Source organism: Bemisia tabaci, chromosome 5, assembly GCF_918797505.1.
Source record: "Bemisia tabaci chromosome 5, PGI_BMITA_v3".
Classification (NCBI taxonomy): Eukaryota; Metazoa; Arthropoda; class Insecta; order Hemiptera; family Aleyrodidae; genus Bemisia; species Bemisia tabaci.
Genome location: NC_092797.1, coordinates 28,999,083 through 29,024,703, shown reverse-complemented (window position 1 = coordinate 29,024,703; position 25,621 = coordinate 28,999,083). Strand labels below are relative to the sequence as shown.

Genomic DNA, 25,621 nt, shown 5'->3' with positions numbered 1-25,621 from the left:
TTCAGCCAAGCAAAGAACCAATAGATCTCAGATTCAATAAATATGAACGGCAGAATTACAATAGTGTATAGTACTTATGACACGTTTGTTAGAGATCATAATCGAACTCAATTTTTTTAAGTTTATAATATCAAAACACTGTAATAGCTCAAAGTTTTTCAAATGACTCATACATAATGTTTTGTAAAATTTTTAGAAGAAAAAACCACTTTCTGAATACTTACTCTTGTCATGAGAGAAATATGTTATGCTGATTTTTTTAACCCAAATGTTTAATGTATTCTTGAGTCAAAAAGAATGTTTTTATTATTCCATAATTCTTTTGAAAAAGTATTCATAAAAAGATTTTAATTAAAATTGTACAGGATCAGTCAACATTGGCGATTTTTGCCTAAGCTCAGATCTGCCTCAAATTTTCATCTGCTGTTAATCCCTCGTCAATGACAAGCCTTTTTCTGAAGATCCATCTTAATTTTTTTGTGGTATAATTATAAATATTCTAGAATATGTTACTCAAAATTTTGACCTCTTTATTTTTTGCTCTTTTTTTAAATAAAAAAAAGAATGATGTATTTATTGTTATTAATTTTTTGTAATTAACTTGAAACTCCCCATTGTCTCCTGTGTGAGGGTAAACACCAATAATCACTGAGAGTCTTCTTTTTGCTATGAAAAATTTCTCTGGTGCACTTCTTCCTCAACCACATCCATAATAAATATTCATAATGTTAAAATAACTATACAAAAGTAGACTGAAAGAATTATTTAACTGTTTGCTCTGTTGAAGATGTTAGTGTGGGAGGAGGCTAAGGAGTGAATTTCAAGACACCTATTCATCCTTGAAAAGATGGACCTAATGTAGCCTCCTTCTCTCTCAAAAATCTTTAAATTTTTCACAACAAAATTTTGTAAATACCTTGTTTAATATCTACCTCCGTTGTCACAACAGGAATTTTATACCTAATGTAAACATGTCAACTCAAAAGTTAAACAAACTTGTTATTTAGCGCTCCTCTTGTCCTCAGTTCTTTTTTCAAAAATGATTGTAACATGCCACTTTTAATAGTGGCTAATCTTTTTTTTTTTTCAATATGTCTAGAACTGAGAATGCTGTAATGTAGGTACCGGTAACTAATTTCTGTTCTCTCAATAGTTTGCTTGCTTCCGTTTAATGTGTATGACTTCACTCACATGTTTAACTCTGTCCTGTTTTAGACCCTCTGCAGTCACCAGATGGCAAACCTTTCCAGTGCTCCATCTGCGGGCTACGTTACAAGCACCAAGTTTCGTTAAGCCAGCATAAAATAATGCATACTGGAGAACTATTTTGTTCCTTCTGTAATAAAATGCAGTCAACACGGCGCAACTACAAACGACATCTATTAATGGTACATGGTGTCAACTCTTAATATGTTGGACGTCTTTCAAGGTGATTCTGTACAGTACTTTTGAAGTTCCTTAGAAACTTTTGGAGACTTCTCCATCCTGAAGTCTTGATTTTTAAGCTGTTATGTTAGTAGTTTATTATCTTCAAAAATTATCTGGTATTTGTTACGCCTTATGGCCAAGATATGATTATGTGTCCTACTTATTTAAGGAACACGTTTTTCTAATAGAACTCGATTCCTTATCAATACTTGGAGAAGGCTCAGGGGCTGAGCTTCAAGATATCTTTTTCCATTTTCTCTCAAAGATTTTAAGAAGTTATGGTGTACTGGGGAAAATCTAGCGTCCTCATACAGCATAGTGCTCTGTCTCAAGTTTTCTTTGTTTATTTGTTTAGACTTTACTTAGACAGTAGCTTTTAATTTAACTTGGTGTTAAAAGTTGCATCTTTTTTTAACTAAATAATTCGTCCAAAATGTTCGAATAAATTATGAGGTTCTTGAAACTAGACTCGACCCGCCAGTCTTGGACTCCCATTTTATCTTAGAATAGCACCTCCTTCTTTAGAATCTTGTGCTGGCAAGCTTCTTTTTTAAAGTATGAAAACTGAACCTCTTTTAACTTTCTAGTAGTTATTCATAGTCTACACTCACAGGCATTATTTTTGTCATTTGTCCTGGATGAATACAAGTTTTTTCTTTTATTTAATTACTACTCACTAATGTTGGAAGTCTTGAATTTCTCTTGTCTTTTTATGCTGTTTTTTCTTGCTAATTTAAAATTGTCTCAGAAATGTCTGTAGTGAAATGTATAATAAATTTAAAGGTCAAGGCTGTACAGGTATGAATAAAGTACAATATTGCCAGCAGCAAACATAGCAATATTTTCACTTTACTCAACTCTCCCCCCCCCCCCTCAAAAAAAAAAACACTATAGATGTAGCCCTGCTTTTTTAAAAAAGTGGAAAGTTTTGTAAAAGTATGTTTCCAATTGCTCGACTAAACCAGTTCTTCTTTTTCACTTGTAGTATCAACTGATTCATCCTCTGATGCAAAACACCCTTGCAAAATGTGCGGAAAGAAATACACATACTTGCGAGACTTGAATTATCATCAGAAAGTTCATCGAGGCGAAACTTACTGTCCATTTTGTAAAAGAGCTTACAGCACTAAAGGAAACTTGCTGGTACATCTTGGCAATTGTCACAGAATTGTTTTGAAAAATGCAAAGGAACTGGCAGATTATTTACGGACTCAAGCCTCACTCTCTGAGGAAGACATCATTCCACTCTGAAGCAGAAAAAATAACATTTTAAATTGTTGTACTCATATCATTAATTTTTTTAAAAATTTTCATCGCTGTCTTATATCCTCAAATTAATCAACTGATTTGTTATCCTCTCCATTTTGATAAGCTATGCTTGTCTATATATTTCGGTATTTGCAAGTTTTCAGTCATTCCGATAGGTATGTATTACTCTGCTTTGTTTTACAGGATAGTCACAACCATGTGGAAGGTACCTACCTATTTCTTATGAAGTTTTTCACATGTTTAAAATGATCACAAATTATTCTCATTAGATAATTGAACCATTCTCAATAATAAATATTTATTATTGTATAATTGGTGTAAATAAAATGTATACCTCTACGACAGTGACCAAGACTCTTCTATCTGTGTATCAGAATAGTACATAATTAACTGTACGCAACTCATATAGAACATAATGAATATTCATTTGCCCTTTTTTAACTTATTTGACACTCACAGGCCTTGTAAAATTGTTTCTCATCGTTCTTGAAATGAGTAATTATTTTATGTACTAATTTTCCTTCCAGCGCACTAGGTTAAGGCCAAATTCTATGATTAGATTGCTCCTCTTTGGGGGGAAAAAACATGGAAACCGCAGCATGTTTTTAAAAGGTAACTACTTGTTTCACTCAGATTAATACTTTAGTATTATTTCTCTTTCTTTCAAGTTAGATTGCTGTGCCTTTTTCCATGAATTTGACATGCATTTGGCATGTCAGCATTTGATTATGAACTTGGTAGCAGGAGTAAAGTTATCAATTTTTACACTGTCTAGCTTACTTAAACCATTCATCTCTGTATTTATAGGTATTTCTTCACAAGAGATCTTCAACAACGATGGGACCCGTCCCTTTGTGTGCCATATTTGCGGATCCAGCTATTCACGTAAGAGTGATCTCCATTCACATCGAAAGTCTCATACAGGCCAGACAACCTGCCCTGCCTGTGGAAAAGCCTTCTCCAATAGATCAAACTTAAAAATGCACATCAAATTGGTTCATTTGCACTAGTGTGTCACCTTTGTATGTACCTGTAATTCATTAATTTAGGCCACTCAGTCAATTACAAATGCATCTGTTAAAAATATTACAATAAATCAGCAACATTTTGATGCAATACTTGTATTTCTTTTGCCCATGATTAATTTTTAACTGCAGACCTTTATAAAAGTTGTACTTTTTTGGATTTTCATTTAATTATGTGTGTCAAATTGTTTGATTCTTTTTTCTTCTACTGATTATTTTTTTTTTTTTTTTTTTTTTTTTTTGCATTATCAAGTATTCTAATTTATTATTTTTATTATAGGAAGTACTGAACAAAGAATTGCCTCATAGTCCAGTATAGAGGAAAAGTTCAACTCTTTGTCTGTGATGTATGTAATCAAAGTTTTGAAAACCAGAGTGACCGGGCGTCTCATATTGCAAAATGTAACTGTGAAAAACCGCACCTGTAAAAGCTAGAGAGTTTGATCACATAATGTCTCCAATCTGTGCTGGCATATTGTATTGAATCATTCATACTCCTCCATAATATGAAATTAGAGAGATTGATAAAGTGCTCTTCATGTAGGTAATGATGTTTGAATAATTGGACTAATGCTTTTTTGTTTTGAAATAATTTACCAAAAAATCCGTAACTGCAGTCTCATTTTAACATTTTTTGCTACTAATTTTGTTCCAGAAAACTTTTCTAATCTATTAAGAACAAACAGAACACCAAGTCGTGCGTTCCCTTGTCATTTATGTCCAAAAAGCTACAATTGTAATTCAAACCTGGAATCTCATCTGAAATCTCACTCTGGCGAAACATTTTGTAAATTTTGTGAAAAATCTTTCTCAACTCTATCCAATTATAAAGCGCATATGAAAATGTCTCATCGCATTGTTTTTGATAACAAAAAAAGTCGTAGTACTTACGGAAATGTGTAAATAAGTGGCAGAAGAATTTTTTGTAAGATCTCATGAGTTGAAAATAAATGATTATTTCCAGAGATACTTCTTGTAAATTTTCTTTCCCATATATGTTTAGAATACTTTGAAATTGTTGAGCTGTTGCAACATATCGACGGTGAAACTGCCAAACCACGTATCTCGTTTGCGGTGTTTAAAAATCTCCGCTCACATTTTATTTTTTTGAAGTAGACCAAATCAATATCATTCCTTGAAATTTTCACAGAATTTTCTCCGCACGAAGAGGAAAAATCACGGAAATTTTCAAGACTGGACGTTAAGTAGCTTTTCATTTTAAAAATAACGTATGACAGGAAGTCTGCGACGTCGCAAACTGAGATACGTGGTTTGGTAGTTTCACCGTCGATATACCTATTTACAGTTCTCAAATAAAATTGGACCCTTTCTAAGATTGGTTGAAAACCCCCTGAAATTCAATGGCTACAAGTTGACTTTTATCCCCCTTTCCCACAAGAGTTTGGATCCTGCCCAACAATATGAAGTGTACTAAAGAACAAATGGACTACATTTTGCAATTTGGACCTATAAATTCCGGCCCAGTTTTAAAACAACGTATGTGCCATTAGTTTCCCTATGCACATAAGTGTTTTTTCAGATGAGCCAGAATTTATAGGTCCAAATTGCAAAATGCAGTACAAATACCTAAACGGTACCTACATGGTTGAAGGAAAAGCTAACTTGTGGACAGAATTAAATACAGATACATCAAGGGATTTTTCTGTTTGGAGGGCTACAAATAATGGAATGAGTCTTTTGGGAGGGGTCGTATGAAATTTTTTACTAAAATCAAGAATTTTCATGTTCATTTTGTCTCATTTAAAATTTTTAATGATGCCTCTTGAAGGATATGGATAAAACCACTTAAACATCCACGTTTCTTACGAATGAAAATACAAGCTCTAAAGTTTTAAAATCATGTTTAAATGGTTTAAGTTCTCACAGTAATTTGCTCCACTGTGGAGAGCGAAGTAAGGCCTATTTGGAAAAACTTTAGAGCCTCTACGAAGTCTTATTTTGACTCAAAGAATGAGACCATAAAGGGTGATCCATTAACTCTACTCTGGGACTTACTGAATTATCCATTCCTGCTAATGGAAGAGAAAAGAAAACCAGTCATTCTGTATAGGTATGAAATTTCTTATAAAAATATCTACCTAGTCCATGGATGGGGATGGATTGTCAATTTTTTTTGTTTTATTTATTTATTTATTTTTTTACGCAATTCCTCATTTACTTGTTGGTTCAACACCGTAAATTAGGTTATTAGAGATCGGAGTCGACAAAACCAATTAAAAAGCCTCAGAATGATTTGTTAAAAAATGATCCTCAAATCGCCTTCAATAATGCAAGCGGCAATTGACAATACACAAAAGTTGCAAAGTAGAACAAATTCCCTGCGCCGCAAGGAGCGATTAATTCTTGCTTCCCATTGGTCCTCCAGTTGCTCACTTGCGTCCATGTTTGTTTTGATCGCTTGTTTTTCTTTTTATTACTGTTTTTGGTTATAGTTTATCGTCAATGTTTTATGTACAGCACATTCAGTCGAAAATTTAAAATGATAAGGCTCTTCATCTCGATGTTCCTTCATGTTTCAACCAAATCAGGATTAAAGTAAACATCAATTAGTGCCGTGTCAATTTTTCTCTTCCGTTCTTTATGTTCTCCGCTCCTTTTCACTTGGATATGGTGCGATGTCCGTGGTTTGATATCATGTTTGTTTTTGGAGTAAAAAAATTCTTATTCACTCTCAATGTACCTCTTAATCGTGTCCCTACGTGTATCATTTTAACAGGGCATGACCACTAACTAAACCCATTAGGTTTAAGAGGTTTTCCACAGTGCGGCAATCTTGGGGTTTTCATGAGCGCATTGTAACTATCATGAAATCTCGATCACAATTTTCAATCTAAACCACCTCTGCTGGAAGTAGCCACACCATTTTTGGATTGACTGAAAAATTTTTGTTAAAATTTACCATGATCAACTCACCGAAGACTCTAAAACATCTCTGTCTAGATGTCGTCTCAAAGAAATTTGCAGAAATCTTCATCATGCAGAGCAAACCTTTACCTGTCAAAAGGAAAAGGAACAGTGATAGAAAATTAAAAGCATCTTCTTCATCCAGTGACTTTTACTTGCCTTGTGAAATTGCTGAACATCTCATCACATCTCTCTCACGTGACGGAAAATTTTCTGAAGAATACTTAAACGTCTTCAATGTAGAGCACGCTTGCCTGAGGTGAGACTCAATTAATTAGTCTCGGAGTATAGGTACAAAGCTTTTCCTTTATCCAAATTGCTGACAATTGTGATGAACCGAGTTACTTTTCTATCCCAGTTTATTGCCATGGTCTAATCCATCCCATGCACTCCAGCGGAACTCTTGGATCTCTCTTCTGAGGTGGTTTTGGAGCGGTCAAGCCTATAACCTCCAGAAGAACCGCTATCAATCGCAGACACCCAATCCATTTTATTCCAAGGACAAAAGAAGCCCTTGTATGAAAAGGATAGAAATGATCATTCCTTTCATCTTCGAAATGTCAAAGGGAACTTATATCTTATCTATGATACTGTTATAACAAACTTTGTAACAATACTGATATACTTACTTACTACTTTATCCACCATTACTTTGAAATTTTGAAGAGAGAACATGTATCAGAATGCCTAAATGTGTACCTTTCTAGTGGTCCATTGAACTAAACCTGTTCAACTTATTTTCTTCCCTCCAGGAAAGTAATTCTGCCAAATTGTGATGGAACGCAGAGCAAGCATTTCAAATTTCTTATGAGTCACAAGATAACAGAATTAGAAATTTGCGGATCAAGTTTACAATTTGATGAAACAATTCAATGGCTTGGAGAATGGAGTCGCGAAAACCTTCGGTACCTAAGTGTACCCCGCTCAGTTTTCTTACCTAGGAGCATCTCGTAAGTAATTTATTCACCTTGCTTCAGAACTTTCTTTCACAAATCTCAAAGAGACCGAAATTCATTTTTCCCACCAAACTTGTTCCCTCTTTGAACCACCGAATTTTCTTTCTCGTTTTCATTAAATTAAGATGAAATTTGCTGTTTTAGCTATGTCAGTGATTTCATTCAAAAGAGATTAGACGAATTTTGAAGGAAACTTGATTGCGGAAATTTGACACTTACTGTTCTTCTCGCTATCACAGCAGCGTTGTATAACTGCTTCTTTTGTCCACCAAGGAGTAAGTATGGAGATCTGATCGATCTACCTTCTCATACCACGGACAGAAATCAAGTTACAACCCTGAAAGTTGGCGATTATTCTTTTGGGGATACTTAAGTATAAGGATTTCAATGAGTTGTTGGAAGGAGAAAGGAGGCACATGCATATTTTCCTTTTTTCCTGCAATACATCCAATTGCTTTTTACAAATATGTCTAATTCATTGTTCTTGATTCCATTTTAGATCGGTATCCTTCAAATCATTGAGGAATTTGCGATACTGTAACGTCAGTCAGACTAATTTCAATACACTAAATTTGGAAGCTCTGATAAGAGACTGTGCTTTGTTGGAAGGATTAGATATCTCTGAAACTGAAGTAAAAAAAATCGGGTGTCTCGTTCAAGTGAAGGACTCTCTGAAGACCCTCAAGATGTACAAACTTCCGGTAAGCTCTAAAACCTCAGTATGCAAATGAGAAATTTGAATTGCAATTGACAATTTTTCCCTCCTTGTTTCCTTTTTCTTATTTTGAAGTTACTTTCTTTCAGCAACGATTAAAGAAGTCTCATGAAAAAGGATTCAAAACATCAAATTTTTCAGGTGCAGATCTGTGTTAATGCATAGGCTGTACAATTGTACTCGGACTATTTTATAATTCAAAAACTATGCTAGTTGTAAACCTGATCTTGGTTTCATTTTAAAGATCGACTTACCTAAAGGCTTTTGATTGAAACCAAGATCAACTCATTTGGTCAAAAATATGCAAAGTTATGAAGGTTTGAGTAAAAAATAGAAAAGAACTGGGGACCCCACCCCCTTCTGTTTTTAGAGAGCATTTTTTGTTACCCCTCTTGATTCACCCTCACTTTCTTTTGACTCCTTGAGATCATCCCTTTCCTTCTCAAAATATCGGCCATTGAATGTAATACACCTCCCTATCCTTTCTTGCGACTTGTTCAAAATGTTTATTTTTCATTCCGCTGGTTGAAATGCTGTGAAGAACCTCTGAACCTTCATCTTGATTTCCTCTTTTGACTCGAATTTTCAACCTCTGAACGTTTCTTTCCTAGTAGAAACGACCAGAAATCGTATGGCTCAAAATTTTATCCAATCCTGTGTCTCACAGCATGACATTTGATCTAAAAATATGCGTAAAAACGAAACCGAAACTACCCAGAAACTGCTGTGTAAACTGCAATTGCAATGTGAACTTACATCAACTAGCGTGCAGGGTTGAGAGCAGTGGTTGGAGGACGATTCTGTCTGGGATGATTAGATGTGCTCCAATATTTCTCATCGAGTTCTGTCCTTTCAGTGTCCCCCTTGGACAGTAATAGCAGGTAAAGGGTTTCTAGTAATGTGTCCTGTAAAACTGTACTGATATCATTAATATTAGAGCTTATATTCGACAAGAGAAATTCTCTCCATATATTGATAGGGTTCCTAATTTTTTTTTACTCGATCTATCATAACTATGCCAATTTTTGACCAAATGAGTTGATAAATTCAGAGTTGATCCCTAAAAAAAAAACCAAGATCAAACCTCCAGCTAGCTTTGTAGTTGAATTATAGAATCAGTCCTGGTACTTTTTGGACATCTTATAGATATGAGTCCTCTCCAAGGTTGCCTCCGTAACCTAGCCAGGCCATGTTACCTGCCATCCCTTAAGTAATCTTTCATGACTTTAGATGATGCTTGTTTTTATTGGTTCATTTGTTGGCCATCCATTCTGAGACCATTCTTGAGTTGGATGTTATGCTATTACTTCAAGAGTATTGAGGGGAGTATACATTTTCTCTGGTGTAATTTCTCAAACATAGCAAAATCAAGGTGTTTTCTGCATTGTAGGATTAATGGATCTGAAATAAAGGTTACACGAACATTCATGTGGCCCACACGGAGACACATTTTTATTAGTGCTGAATATACCTCACTAATCAAAATAAATTGCAACATTTTTTTTGCAGAGGAAATAAGCTTGGGACTCCAATTGTTAATTTTATGATTTTTTTAAGCAATGACTAAAAACCTCTTGATTCTATTAGAAAAGGGAAGGAGTGCAAAGTTAGTTCGCAGTTACAAATGAAGAAATGTAATTTCTCATCTTTTGGGTTTTGAATGTTCATATTTATATTCAGACCAGCAACTAATAGCAATACTTGTTCCTTATTTTCCTTTAGATCTGTGACAAAACAATAGTTCAACTGTCAAAATTACAATTTCTGGATATTTCTACGGAAGATGAAACTATGTCTGATCTGGGATCAACAGAATTCAATGTAGAGTCACCTGTTATGTTGCAAAATATTTTAACTCATCCTAACGCGCTGAAAAATATTATTTCTTTTGATGTCTCAGGTATGACTCTGTTCTAGTACATAGATTTTTTTCACTATCTTTTTAAACCAGTCAAATTTTTTAAAATTTTATCAATACAGAGCTTTTGATACTGGTATATTTTTTTTAGTCAGATAATCAACTGACACTTTTAACTAAACAGTTTGCTGCCAGATTTTTGAACCTTTCCATACCAATGCAGTCACCTGAAGATGGGCGGCCTGCCCGCTCGAAATGGCCATAGTGCATAGAAAACAATAAGAAAGTAAGTGCTGTATAATTGGTTTTCAAAAAAGTTTTAAGTTAATCAAATAATTTGTGTAGTGCCGATAAAATTTTAAAAAAATGTACAATATGCAACAACATAGTGTAAACAGTTTGCATTGCAAAAATGCACTGCGTTCCATAAAAGCACAGGTTGCCAGAAATTTATTTTTCTAGTCATGGAAAAAGTGGGCGGATGGATGTAATATGAAGTAGAGCAGCTATTGAATTATTTCTGACTTAGTAATGGATTTGATCACCAAATTTGGTTACAGAACCCAATGATACGCTTGACCTTCTAATGCCGAAGCATTTGTTTCATTGGAGTGCAGCTTATTTCAATTAAATAGAATGATGATTTCTGAAGTTAGTAAACCAGCAAAATGTTCGGAATAATGTGATAGTTATCATAGAACAACTTTTTATCCTCGATAAACAACTCTCCTCTCTGTTCCTGCAAAAATTTGCAACAGTTCCATTTGGAACATTTTGGCAGGGTGCTGTTTTAGTTTTAGGACCCATCGCTTAATCAGCTCAAATGAGCCACATTTTAACTTATTACTTGTGTCTCCTTTTTTTTATTTTTTATTTATTTATTTTTTTCCTTTTATTTTTTTGCACTCACTTCCAAATGCAACTGCTAACTGACCGACCTGAATACCAGGGCAACAGTAACAACCAGCTAGAGGCCACATGGTAACTTCCAACTGTCAGCCATAACTGAAGATGTAATTTTGGGGATACAAGGTCGGAGTAAACTGTATTGCTGTGACTCTCCAAGTGGAAACCACACTCCACACACGTCTAGCTCTATTGAGCATTGAATCACCATCACCTCCCCTCCTCCCTTCTTCGCCTAATGTCCCTGAGGCACTCTTCAACCATAACCTCACTCCTGCATCCCTATCAGAGTCAGTCCTTACCTGGCTGCTAACAGTCCCCTCAGAATTGAGTCCGGTCGGCCCGAAGGCTATCTTGAGCAATGGCACAAGAGCATGGGAGAAGATTAGAGCACCGAAGCTCAATGGATTTTACAGCAGTTTCACTAGTGTAGACTTCATGGAGAACGGTTAGAGAGAAGGTCGGTCAGAAGTAACGAGACTCGGAACTTCCAAAGAGTGACAGGTACCGCTGAGTCAGGTTTGTGGGTCGTGAAGCAAAATTTAAATATTGAGGAAGATCTCAAAGAATCTGTGTAATGTATTTTGATAATATCGCTGAATAAATATCTTTCAACTCCAAGTGAATTTTCACTGTTTGAAGATATCTCATCGTTTTAAAATTCAAGGGTTGTTTATGAACACAATTTTTAATCAACCAATATGTTTCTTTGCCTCTATAGGAAGACGAGCCATCAGCATATCAGCCATGCGCCAGTTCATTCTGAGTCACTCAAAATTGAGGTTCCTTGGTTTGTTCTTTGATGACTCACTGTGTTCCGAACCTATGCTCCGTGATAAAAACCATCCTGATTTCAACCCAAATTTGAAGGTAAGTCAGTTCTGTAATCATGTTTTCGTTGGCAGTATATTTAGAAACTCATAATCTTACCTCATGTAAGCAAGAAAGAACTTGCCATTAAAATGCCTAAAATGTTAAACTTTCAATTGTTGAAATTCAACATTTAATAGATGAGACCCCTGAAAAAATGAAATATGATGAAAAAAAAAATTAACCAAGTCTGCTGATGATATGAAAACGTATTAGTGAGGCTGAAAAACTTCGCTGCATGTGCTCCGTTGGGAACAATGCATCAATGGTAAAAGTAAAACAACCATATATGATGGTGTTTCAGAATTTTTCGCAAATAGGAAATTCATTTTTCAAGAGAATATCTTTGGAAGGGCTAAAAGAATGATACTTGGTTGTCCTTTGAGGAAGATATGGTAAGAAGTCTGCGGTATCACAAACCAAGACATAAGATTTTTTAGTTTCATGACACATAAATATATATATAAACTCTCTCTTCCTCTTCATAACTGTGCTCAATTCTATCTTCTCTGCAGGTTGCAGGCACTGCTTCACAAGAACAAATACTGATGGCTCTAGACAAGTACAGAATGCGAGCCGAGTATATACATTCCTGCATTTATAATTTAATCACTTTTGCAGTGATGTACAACATGAAGAGTGTCGAAGTTAGAACCGAATTCGTAAGAGTAAGTTCACATGTTGCCATGTTCTAATGTTATTAATTTTAAATGTTGTCATCAAAAGGAGAGAATTTTAATTTGAGCTGTGACTAAATATGATGGCAGGTTATTGGGCAAAACCCTTAATCTTATTTTGTTAATTTTACAGAAATTTTAAGTAAAACATAATTTACCTTGCTGGCAGGGTGTGTCTAAAAAATATTTTCTTCTATATTTGGTGGCAGTACAGATAAATTATTGTCTTTTGCAATACAGGTAACGATACCTCTTTGAAACTTGGTTTCCATTGCTCTAAATTGACGTATGAGTGTAGTCTGGATTTCATGCGAGTATGGGTTATGGAAGTTAAAGCTAAAAACAAAAATTAGACGTTAGTCAATTTCTAAGTTACTTTATTTGTAAAGAAAAGTTAACTTACACCTAGTAGGTGGTTGTAACATGTATTTGAAGAATAAAAAAAAAAAAAAAAAAAAAAAAAAAAAAATTGCTCTAAATTAGTAACTAATATTTGACTATCAGCTACTTTAAGGATCAATATAGTTGGACCTAACTCAAATTAGATATATGTTTGTTGTATTGGTACATGTGCACAGGAACTGTTTTGCCGATGTTTATGTTTTGACCAAACCCTTAAAGTTTTTTTCTCTTGTTTGGGGCTCCTGTAGAAGCCCCAATTCATTTTCCTGTTCATGTCAAAAGTGTTTTGAGTTAGGGTGCCCTTCAACAAATGATTAGAAAAATTTGTGCAGTTTTGAAGAAATATGTCTGGCTTTCTTAATCAGCTCTTGCGCATTTAAAAGCCATTTATGTAAAGTTTCAGTTCACAGATCCTGTTTGCTGAAAGGCATCTATTGACAAAATTAAAATGAAGCTAAATTTTTATTTTGTAAATTAAAGCTTTAAAAATTTGGCAGTGAGGGTAAATGGTGACAGGTCTGTGGATCCTAATACAAGTTTTATTGTTTGAATTGAGTTTTGATTGTATGTACATAGAAATATTTTTGATGATTGAAAATACAAGCCTTGTGACTATCAATTCTCAATCTCCTTCTTGCAGGTAATAATAGAGATCATCAAGCAAAATCCAGCCCATGCTGTTGAATCAATAAGCGTCTATTGTTTATCATTCTTGATCAAACATAGCACCTCAATCAATTTCCATCCCAATCTGCTCTTGGAAGTTGTCGAATTGTGTCTAGACTTGTTAGAAAAGTACCCTAATGACATGACAGTCCACAAATATGTTCTTATTATTCTCCAGCAACAATACCTGGAGGTAAGTTTCACCGGATTATTTTCTTTTGAAGCCATTACACCGAGAATCTGTCTGCAAAAACTTCAGAGCAACTGAATATTCAGAGTTTTATGATCAGGATCTTACCGGCAGCTGAAGTCAAGAATAAGTCTATTCACTGCAACTTTTAAAAATCTCCGATTATGCACTAGTATTTTGAAGAGAAAACTAACCTAAATGTCTTCTTAAAATTTTCTGTGAATGTGTTAGATATTTCAAGAAAAACTGCAGACTAGTTTTATTTGAAACAAAATAAACCATGAATGTAGATTTGCTATGTCATAATTAGAGATATGTATTTTTCAACTTCATCCATTACTATGTCGGACATGTGCTGTTTAGTAGTCAAAGGCTGTACCAACCTTTGACAGGTTCAAACTGACAGGGAGCAGATGTAGAGGGTGGCTGGCTATCCCAGCAAAACGGCTAAGAGAGCCAACCTCTATACTAAAACTCGGGGGATGTGAGATGAAATGAAGAATGAAATGGTGATGAACAAACTATAATGGATGACTAAAATGTACATGAACTGTGACGAAAAAGCAACCTCTCTCTACAAGGGTGAATACAGGGTGTTGATGTGCGCTCTCGGTGCAACAGACCTATGCTGGGGTAACTACGCGGCAACGTTCACAATACACTTAAGGCTGACATGGAAATATACAACGGTTGGAAGCACGGCAACGCTCATGAGTCCTGACTAGACTAAACACTAAATGACCTATAGACCTAGAACTTACATGGTGGGTGGAAAGAATGAAAAAGAATGAAATGATCAGAGAGACGGCGAGCCGGGCCGTGCAACGTGTTTTATAGCCGCAGGAACAGCGACTCGGCAAGCTCCTGCAACTTTCGGACGTCTCCCCGCTTTGGCCGTGGCCACTGACCGAAGTGGGGGAACAGCTCCGCAGGTCTTGCAGCAGTACTCTGGTTGATGTCACCAATTCTACTAGGGGAGCAGCGAGCGTACCCCACGTTTGCGGTCCCGAACACAGAGTATACACGCTAGACAGCAGTGTCGAGCGTGGATATTACACAGATGTCCAGTTCCTGTTGGTATTGAGTGTGCAGTGTGGAATTGTTTGCCTCAGTGACAGTTTCATGTCACTCTGTGTAGGCTGATATGTGCATGGATGTCTTCACCAACGAGGCTACAGAGGATGATTTAGTTGCTCTCAGGATGAAAGAGAGCACATCTGCTCGATAGTTACCTTTTTTTGTCAGTAACTTCTTATTTTCTAACCGCTGCTGATCAAAATAGAGGGGTTGCTTCAAATGTAAAAGTTCAGCTCCTAGCCAAAGGAGGCAGTGCTGCGGTGTTAGTTTCAGTTTGAAAAGTTGCCCAATTCTTTTTAAATGAACGTACAGGAAATGAAGCGTTTTTCTCATAAAGTGTGTGACAGTACACAAGCTTATTCTTATCTTTTCTCCATGAAGTGCTTTTTAGAATAAAATTCCTTTTATTTGATTTGCAGGAATTGGAAGGCATTGATAAATGTAGGTATTGTAAATTAGCCTTGGAATCAATGTGCACTTTTAAAAATGAGCTAATAATTAAAATGGCTGTGAACATTGCAGCTACTTTAGGTGAGTAATGCAATTATTTTGTTTCTTTCCTAATTTTGTATTTGCCAATGTTAGTGGTTATTTCGGCAACTTCTGTGTTTCTTGTACATACTTACATTGTTAAAGTTTTGATATTAATGGTGCATCACTGCTAGAATATTTATTATAGACCCTACTTTGCATCCGTACCTATGTTATTTTCAGTGTTGGAAGTATGTCATTGCTAACAATGATTGGTCACTTTCAATTATTAATTAATGTTCAATGTGTAATGAGCCACTGTGAGTGGCCTTTTGCAAAGAGTTCATCAAATATATAAAGCTAAGTTGCAAAAATTTCACCAACATTATACAAAAAAAAAACTGTTAGAGCAGTATCCTTCAAACTTGGCAAGAATGAAGCTAAGAACCGCACCTTTACATGTCTGAAAAATCAAATTTAGAAAAAAATCCTGCTGAAGCCAAAAATAAAGAAAAGTTAATACCCCCCTATACTAATGCATTGGGGATACGAGGTTGTTCACGAGCACCGTGCCGAACAGGTTCAATCTTGTCGCGTGACGTCACGGCTTTGTAGACGAAATTTCAGGTTATAGGGGGTATTTTTCGACGGGAAACTCAAATTTTTGGTCAGATTTTCAAAATCCAAGGTGGCGGCCGTGGCCTAAAATGCTAAGTCGGCTCCTGTTCAATCGATTTTCGTGAAACTTGATATCAGGGGGTATTTTTCCGATGGGAAACTTGTATTTTTGTCCAGATTTTCAAAATTTCAAAATCTCAGATGGCGGCTGTGACCAAAGTGGCGAAGATGTTATCTTCTCATTATTATTATTCATTTAAAAGTTAATAGCTATAAGGGGTGCGGAGCGAGTTGCAAGTTCATCACAAAGCAAGGAACGGGGGGTCCAGGTGCACTCCCCGGCCAGGCGTGACAGCTCGCCTAGCGAGCGATTATGGCCAGTAAGAAAATAAACATTTGCTGGTCATTGTTATCAGAGACCGTAAGTTGTTGGTTGATGATAGATTAAGGAGGGAAGGTAGGAAAATGCTCAGCCATTTAGCCAATCATCTATTGAGTCATTGAACATCCTTGAATCAAGACTTTTTTTAACATCTCTTTTTATCTGTTCGATTAAGCTGTAAGATTGGCTGAGGCAATTTTTTATTGGATTGGGGTCTTTCTTGGCCTCATTTCTTCTAAATTTCTAATTACCTGGCTTACTAATCACCAGTCTGTATTAACATTTATTCATCCCTTTAATTATATTTTTTTCATCATGTAGCTACGCGAATGTCAAATGAAGAAACAACAAAAATAGGAACAAACAAGAAGTTTATGAAGAAATTTCTGACTATTGTAAAAGAAAAAGTAGTAGCGGTCAAAGTAGATAATACTTTCACCACAACACTGACAACCCTCTGGAATTTAACAGGTGAGTTTTTTTATAAAATGCAATTTAGGTCAAGTCAAATCATGGAAAATGATGCATTAGAAGTGCAATGGTGCACTCCTAAACAATATTTTCTAGTATTTCTAACACAATTAAATGGAGGTTAGGTTATAAAAATGGCGTTATTTGTATTATAACCATTTCAACAATGTTAATCGTAAACATCTGTATCTTATCTAAGAATTGATCTCCGGACTTCCTTTTGTGTGATTTGTTTTCCTCATGAAATTTTAAAGAGAGAATATGTTACGTAGTACTTTCATTTCATTCATGCCGTACTCATGTGTGGCATGTTCATTGGCATTCACAATAACAAACGGTCGTTGTTTTTCATTTGAAGATTTGAAATCCGTCCAGGCCTCACCTGTTAAAGCAGTCAAAGCGGTCAAATTTGAAATCGCAAAGAGTCAGTGAAATAGAATTGATGAATGTAGGAAAGGAAAAGATACCATGCTTTAATCAATCTAGCCCATGCGCTCCTGATAAAAACTGAACTCAATCTAAACCTAAGCAAGACCTAAAACTGGACTCCAAACCAAGTGCAAGTGCCGAATAGTTAGGAGGGTAGACCCGTAACTTCTCTGCTGTGCAGTGGCATGTTAGAAAGTAGTGCATGCTCAGTCGTAAGTATCTCAGCTCCTACATGTTTGATTCACATTATTGTTTGGCTTTGGTGCAAAAGAGGACTTTATTTTAACTTAGTAGTATACAGGGTGTCCTGGGATTAAGTACGAATATTGAAGGAGTCGATTCTTTGGGTCAAAAAAAGAAGTTTTTGTGGTATAAATTTTTTTCCAAAAACGCTCTCCCTGGGGGCCACGAACCCCCAAAGTTGGAGGGAAAAAATCGTGTTTTTAACACTGTGACAATTTTTATCAACCAATATTAATGAAAATTGGTATTTACGGGTAATTTTTAGCGCTCTTTTCATTTTTGACCTCCAAAAAAGGGACAACTCATTTTGAGGGGAGGTTTAAGGTGGTATCGAACCTATAAATGGGCCAAAAGTAATGTTTTTAGCAACAAAAATCAATATTTGACGGCACCACTGGATACAGCGTTGAAAAATATTGAGAAATTGTCTCCTGCAATTTTTCGCTATAACTCATTGTTTTTGAGATAATAGGGACTAATTATGGATAATAGGAGCCGATAATAGGGAGATAATGGGGCCCCCAGGGAACGCGTTTTTGGAAAAAAAGTTATACCACAAAAACGTCTTCTTTTGACCCAAAGAACCGACTCCTTCAATATTCATACTTAATCCTGGTATACCCTAGAGTCCCTTTATACTGAGAGTCAAGACAATTTGAATCCATTTCTGATTGGTTCCCGTATTTTAGGCCTCCACAGTGTCACAAACGGGAATAAAGATTACATTTTCACCAATTGCAAAGATTATAATCTGGAATGGACCAGGGAATTACGGGTTCGGCAAGGAACAAACGGAACGAGAGGAGGAACGGAGAAAGGCATTTGAGAATGGGCCGATCAAAGATTACGAAAAACGTTCAATTTCTGTAATCTTTATTCCCGTTTGTGACATCCATGAGCCGAATTGTCTTGACTCTCAGTATAAAGGGACTCTAGTATACCCTATGTATCAAAGTTCACCAAGTTTGCAGGGTTTTTTTTGAAACATATTTTTAATCAATAGTGGCAACACACAATGTAGTAAATTTAAGTTCGAATGCTCCTAAGTTTCAAACTGCTTTTTTCTCCTCAAGTCTGGGATCCAAACAGAAATCACTGCAAGTATAAAATTAGGCATTGCATCATTCTAATTTTCATTTTTTTTTTTATTTGATCTACAACATCATTTGTTTCAGATGAATCGCCAAAAACATGCAGTACTTTTATCTCAAACAAAGGTCTAGAATTATTCGAGTTAGCACTTGATGCTTTCTCTGGTGATGGGCCTGTAGAAACTGACATAATTGGTATTCTTAGTAACATTGCAGAGGTTAAAAGTCTGAGGAAGAATTTGTTGAAACCAAAAATTGTTTCAAGATTGAGGTAAATTTTTTATATTTCAGATTTATTTGTGGTCAAATATTAAATGACCGTTCAAAAGTAAAAGAATGGAATAATGGATAGTATTACTTGTTGTATATGATAATATGCATATGCAGAAGATGATAGAAACGGAATAAAGAATGTATAGCACAGTAGGAATAGTGTGATCTATGGATGGTAGTAGAATTTTCCGCGTTGAGACTTCAATGATCTGCTCACCTTAAGACTCTAGAACTTTCTAGTATTTTATGTTTGTGTTAATCAAGAAAACGACTCATATTTCATGAAAAATAATTTTATTTAGCCGAGTCACTTGTCAGTGAGAGTTATTATTTGAAGGAACATCTCTTATCCTCTTAATACAACAAGGGGGGGGGGGGGGGCAATAAGTGCCACTCTGCTATGCTGAGTTAAGAGTGCAGTATGAATTTGGACGAAACTTTCCTCTGACCTAATAAGGATTTTTTTTGTTTTTACCTGTGAGAATTTTTCTTTCTGATCTTCAGTGTATTCAATTCGCAATTTTTACATTACATCCGAATTGTATTTGAATCTCTAGGGAAGATATTTATAACTTTTCTTAAAAATGAATCTTTCATTGGAGGAACTTAAGTACCACGTGAGTGTTGACAGAGAAGTCTTCCTCGGCTAAGCTGCACACTATACTACAGAAAAATGAGCTAACTCATCAGGTTCTCTCTACAGTGAGACTGCCGATTCACGGCCGGTCATAGTAGTCAGAATGTAACTCAAACCGGAGCAGGAGGTTTTGAAAAGTAGATTTTGGCGAACTCCGACGTATAGTTTTAATAATCCAAACGTTGTCATCAAATGTAAGACCATTGACCCTCAGACCTCAACTCAATGAATCAGCCACTCCAAAGCAGCCCCATCTGAGTGAGAATTAGTACAAAATAATAGTAACAGCCCTACAGCCCGAATAAGAGTTCCTCCAGAAGAATCTAATTTTCTCATGCTTGCACTGTGTTTTGTCTTCATGTGTACACAGTCTCATATAAATCCTGGACTCTCTAGTGTAGCTGAACTTGGCACAAGACAGAGATATGACAGATACTGTAACGGATCAGTTGCGCTGGTCACAAAATTGTCTTCCGATGCCTTATTCTTGCAGATCAACTGAAAATAAGGAGATCAGTCCAAACAGCAACATTTACATTGAATATTAACCAAGATATTGCCCCTTGAAACATTAGATGTAGGATGTCATCTACCACGGTAGTACATACCATGTTATGCACTACCGTGGTGGATGACAGCAAAAACCCGACTTTTTGAAGAGCGATACCTCGTTTAATATTCAACGTAGAAAGTTGCTGTTTTGATAGATCTTCTTATTTTTAGGTAATCTACAATAATCAAGCATCAAAACACGGTTCTGTTACCAGCGCAACTGGCCCATTGGACTCAACAGTGATAGCAAAATCTCAGTTAGTGGACTTTTCACTGTGTCATGGATCATCCGTACCTATGGAACCATTCCGAATCCTAGCTCAACAGCCCTAGATGCTTGGTATTATTACATTCGTTTACAGTGAAGCAATGAGGTGAATGATGATGAACCTTTCCTCATTTCAGATCTTTTCTCAAGAATGAAGAAATAGACATAAGCTTCTATGCTGCAGACATTCTTGTTCACTTGGCAAGTGATGGGGAGCAATGTTGGACTCTGGAGAAAATTTCACGGGCCAATATTTTAAAGGAGATTCACTTTGTAATAACTAACAAGTGGAAGTCACCTGGTCGCGAGATTGCTGCATATCGATCTTTTACTCCTTATATTCATTTGTTAAAATGTTCAGAGCCTGCTGTGCAGTTGTTTGGCGCTTGGGCCATTCATCATGTTTGTTTTGAAAATCGTAAGTAACATTTGTTATTCTTTCCAAATCCTGTAAGAAATTCAATTTTGTTTTCCAATCCTCTGCTTTTTAGACTGTTCTCTAAAGTGAATCCTAGAGAAATTTTTCTCTCATTCATCCATTGACACACTTTTTTTACATGCCAAAGACAACTTCTCTCTATTACTGGATGGCAAAATTCGGAAATCAAGTTTTATTCACTCCCTCTCTCCTCCACCTATCAAAATGTACATATTTAAGGCAACGTCCAAGCAGTTTGTCAAATGAAGACCTACAAAATCGTGCTTGATTTTGAAAGGGCGTTCTAAAAAATGTTCAAAATTTTCCACACTAATTTTTACAGTCCAATTTTTAAATGCCATGCTTCGTATCAAATAGTCAGTAATTTTAATGTAATTGTTCATTTTAGCACCAAAAATCTTTGAAACCACCATGAAATAATTTAGCATTTAATGGAGAATTTGTATCCATTTTCGCATATTATATTTTAATCAGACAAAATTTTGAAAAACCCTATTTCAATCTAAGAGGAAACAATTGATTATCCGACATATCAGTTAACACAATGCCTGATTTGATTTACTATCTGTCTTTAACACTAACAACATCTAATGAACAACCCGAAATCTTAGAGGTCAAAAATGCTTTTTCTTGGTCAGACACTCAGAAATTTATTTGTAGTTTTCCTTTTGTTTCGCTCAAAGCAATTTCAGTTCACCTAATTCCTCTCCTTGTACTTCTAACTCCATAAACATTTTTTTCCTTTACAGCCTGCAGGTATGTGCAGTTTCTGAAGGAGAAAAAATTGAGTGATTGCTTGGATCGCTTATGTAAACAACATAATTTACAAGTCGATGTGAAGAAGCTGGTTCTCAAGTTGGTTGAGTACAGAGAGAATCCTTCCTTCAGGAGTGATGACAACTGTGCAGGTTGAAAGTTCTCAAATTTTTTTGAAAGTTGCTTTTACACATTATCCTGTACAATATGGTGATAGTCTTCAAATCTGTGAAGTCTATAAAGCTTTCACGAAGCTTTCAGACAAATATAAACTGCTGACAAGGTGCTGAGCATTATGTATCTAAACATGCCAAAACAGAGTTCTTCTATCAAACATTGCCGGAATATGTTCCTAAGTCACAAAGACAAAAAATGATGACAGAAACATGTTACGTATAATAATCTAGAGAACTTGCCAAAGTTCATTAATTAAATACTTAAGCCAGCCTATCACACCCTCATTAAACTTATAAGGCGAATCTATGAAATAATGAATTAAAGATGAGTCCTGAATCAATTATTGAAAATTTTTACATCAAATTTAAAGCGGAAGAAATCCAATGGGATTATTGAGTTTGCCTTGAAAGCTAAAGCTAATCTTGACTCAATACTCATCTTCGATGTATCATTTGACCTTGTGGAGCTTAAATTAACTGCCAGACTGTCGGTCAAAAGTTTTGTAAGTTTCGTTACTTTGAATGAACATCACTTTGAAATAATTTGGGAAAACTTTAATTGTAAAAATAATAGATTGGAAAAATTAAGTACCAGGAAAAACATTGAGTAATTTATTGTGTTTACAGAAAGTTAAATCAATTTAAAAATTTTATATTTTTGTTTTCTTTGCTTTTGCATTTGTTTTTTTTCTTTTGTTGATTTTATATAATAATTTATCTATTTATTTATTGAAGGAAGTATTCCTTCTTTTATTTATGAGCCTCTTTATAAAAAAGGTCAACTCAACCAGAAAATAACTTGAAGTTAAGTCATAATTTCTTGGTGAGCATCCAATCTAAATAGGAAAATATTTCCCATCAGCGTTTGAAAATGTGCATCAATTTTAACAACATCATAATGTGATCAATAATCCAGAATTGATTTATTGTTTTTCATAGTCTAACACTGAGATGCAATTAAAGTGTGTGAATGCTCTTACTTTAAAGACTGTTTAAAAGAACAAGGGGCGTCCTTAAAGTAATGGGACTGGTGCTATAACTTAGAAACAAATGCAGCTGTTGAGTTGCTTGTAGTTGCATTCAAAAGAATAGCATTTTTCCTTTTGATAGACCTCAAGTTGAGCTCTTTTGGTCGAAAATTATCCGTTTTATGATAATTTGTAATCGAAATGAAAATAACTAAGATGTATTTACTCCTCCAAAGACGATCTCTCAGAATTTTGCTTGGAAACTCTACGGGCTGAATTTTTTAGTAATGTAGGACAAAACTCTGCAACAGATTCGTATGCAATATTTTCCCGTTCAGCGGAATTTTCACAGTGTTTTTTTTTTTTTCAAGCAGTGTAGGAGTGATCACTGAGTTTTTACCCAAATTTGTGTGCACATTCTAAAAATGGCACCGACAAAAACTCGAAATGAAATGCAAAGCGTGCTCCATGAGCAATGTTTTTACTGTACTGCAGTTTTTTTATCATTCCACTTGAAGGATTCAGGAAGATGATGTTAGTTCAGTGAAATGGGGGACTCAAAAAAGCATTAAATTTGACAGTCGATATCTCAAAAAAGGATAGAGATTTACCTGTGTTCGAGGACAGCAAGAACGAACGTTAAGTTCTTAAAATATTGATGAAAAAAATCAGTAGAAGGTCTCATTTTTTCTGTTTAAATCTATCAAAAGTTTCCAAATTGTTTACTAAACGAGTTCAACTTGATGTCAATTAATAGGAATTGAGCTTTAGTAAAGCAAAAATAAACAACCTACTATTTGCATTCTTTTCCATGTTCCTAAGTCAGTCCTGGTACTTGGGTACACCCCATGTACAGTGGGATGCTGTCTGTTATACGAGGAAGAACCCAAAAAACCGGAATTTTGCTGTAACTTGGCAACGGTAGAAAATATCCGGGTACTACCACTAAAGGGTGTAACTAGAAGCTATGAAGAGTCACTAGGCCAAATTTCAACGTCGTAGCTTATTTTCTTTTATTTTGGCGAGACTTTGTTTAAGGGGTTGTCTGGCGAGTTCGTCGTTTCTGAAGATGTGTGATTTTCACAGGCAATACGCGGCTAACTCTGTCAATTTTTGGAGTGAATCTTGCAAGGAACATGTTTCACTCATCACATAAGTGAATAAATGTTTTTCTTCGTTTTAGAGTGTGATTTATTGTTCGAATTTTGGCTGGACGCCCAGTGGCAGTCACCGGCTAGAACGCTGCATGGGGGATCAATTCGGCAACAACGCGTTTTAGGCCCAAATGTTTCACAGTAATGTTTTGAATGTTTCTGTATTACATTCAAGTGATATCGGTAGTTAATTTAATGATCTGTAACCACCCTTGTTTACAAAAGTGCAATTTTTCCCATTATTTGCATTGGTTCTATTCAATGGCGATGGCGGTTTAGAGCCATACAGGGGTTTCGGGCGATACAGCACCATTTTAAAGGGAAAAACCGTACTTACACTGAAGTTTTTGACGAGGCCTGTCCTTTAGAAGCAGCACTTTAAAAGGTTAACAGAGGAAGTCGTGTTTTTATCGAGCAAGAGAGAAAAACTTGAGCACTAAGTGTTGTTACTGAAATCGACCCATCTTTAAAAACGACGAACTCGCCAGACAACCCCTTAAACCAAGTCTTGCCAAGGGAAAAGAAAATGTGCTACGGCGTTGAAATTTGGCCTAGTGACTCTTCATAGCTTCTAGTTACACCTCCTAGCAGTGGAGCCGAATATTTTCCATCGTTGCCAAGTTACAGCAAAATTCCGGTTTTTTTTGGGTCCTTCCTCGTAACATAACTCTCCACCTAGCAGTGTAAACTGGACTACATTTTGCAATTAGGAACTATAAATTCCAGCCTGGTTTAAAAACAACGTATGTGCCATTAGTTTCCCTACGCACAAAAGTGTTTTTTAGATGAGCCAGAATTTATAGTTCCATATTGCAAAATGCAGTCCAACTTACTCTCAAAATTGCTCTCAAAATGAATCATCATTGTAATTAATTTCTCAAGTAAGTTTTGCAATCAATGTCATTATTTTTAGTGCAGTCAGTATCTTAATTTGGATTTTGGATCCTCTATTATCACTAGGGTATTTCTTAACCCTTTGAAGTTTATTCAAGATTGCACAGATAGGTCCTAGAACTGTAAATGACCGTTTTTAATGTGATTATTGCTGGTTTGCTTTTATTTCTTTCTCTTTTTTAAGTGTGTTTCAAATTGGGTTTATGATTTTCTCAACCTATCAGTTCATTGTAACTCATATTAAAAATGAATTTTACTTTATCGTAACTAATCAGGCAGCTGAATTGCCTGTAGTTGTCACAGCGAGGAAAAGACAAGACCAGAAATGAATCAAAGTCCTCTTGATTACAAATACATAAATTGCATCAAATGTACTGTTGCAGTCGCAGGTCATCGCACGTATTCCATTTCCTTTTATGGAAGAAAATCGGCTTTATGAAGCTGGGCCACCAGTAGGTGTTACAGTTTTTTGTAGCTGGTAAATATTTTTATAATTCTTTGTTTTATCAGTATTTTTCACTTTTTTGTGTGCAAGATATTTCCAATAAAATTGCTTAAAGTCTTTACCTAATATCTTCTTTTCTAAAATATTTTAGAAATTTCATGGAATAAAACCTTGGGGAAATAACATGGCATTTACTCAAAATGACACTGTTTTTTTTGGGACATGTTATCTTACACATTTTTAACTTGGTGACGCTAATGGGCCACTAAACAGGGTATGAATTAAAGCACCACTAGACATGTTTCCTCTCCAAATTTTCAGGAGGAAAATAAATGAAAAAACGAGAAATCTAAGAATCAACTCCTAGGCAAGATGTAAATCTTCACAATT

The 25,621-nt window shown here is 35.5% G+C and overlaps 1 protein-coding gene across 1 annotated transcript; it reads left to right on the top strand.

The window, feature by feature from the left end:
• Positions 1-6,120: 6,120 nt before the first annotated feature.
• On the top strand, positions 6,121-25,352 carry LOC109037879 (protein zyg-11 homolog B). Its single transcript, XM_019052736.2, has 12 exons — positions 6,121-6,906; positions 7,400-7,597; positions 8,103-8,304; positions 10,041-10,218; positions 11,804-11,952; positions 12,468-12,620; positions 13,672-13,890; positions 15,384-15,495; positions 16,757-16,906; positions 18,754-18,940; positions 20,537-20,817; positions 21,588-25,352. Exons 1-12 carry the CDS (start codon positions 6,644-6,646, stop codon positions 21,749-21,751), a joined length of 2,256 nt encoding a protein of 751 aa, XP_018908281.2. The 5' UTR covers positions 6,121-6,643; the 3' UTR covers positions 21,752-25,352.
• Positions 25,353-25,621: the final 269 nt, after the last annotated feature.

Coding starts and splice junctions, on each gene's coding strand:
- LOC109037879 (XM_019052736.2), top strand. CDS start 6,644: ATGATCAACTCACCGAAGACTCTAAAACATCTCTGTCTAGATGTCGTC. Junction 6,907..7,399: donor GTAGAGCACGCTTGCCTGAG/GTGAGACTCAAT, acceptor TCTTCCCTCCAG/GAAAGTAATTCTGCCAAATT. Junction 13,891..15,383: donor TCCAGCAACAATACCTGGAG/GTAAGTTTCACC, acceptor TTTGATTTGCAG/GAATTGGAAGGCATTGATAA.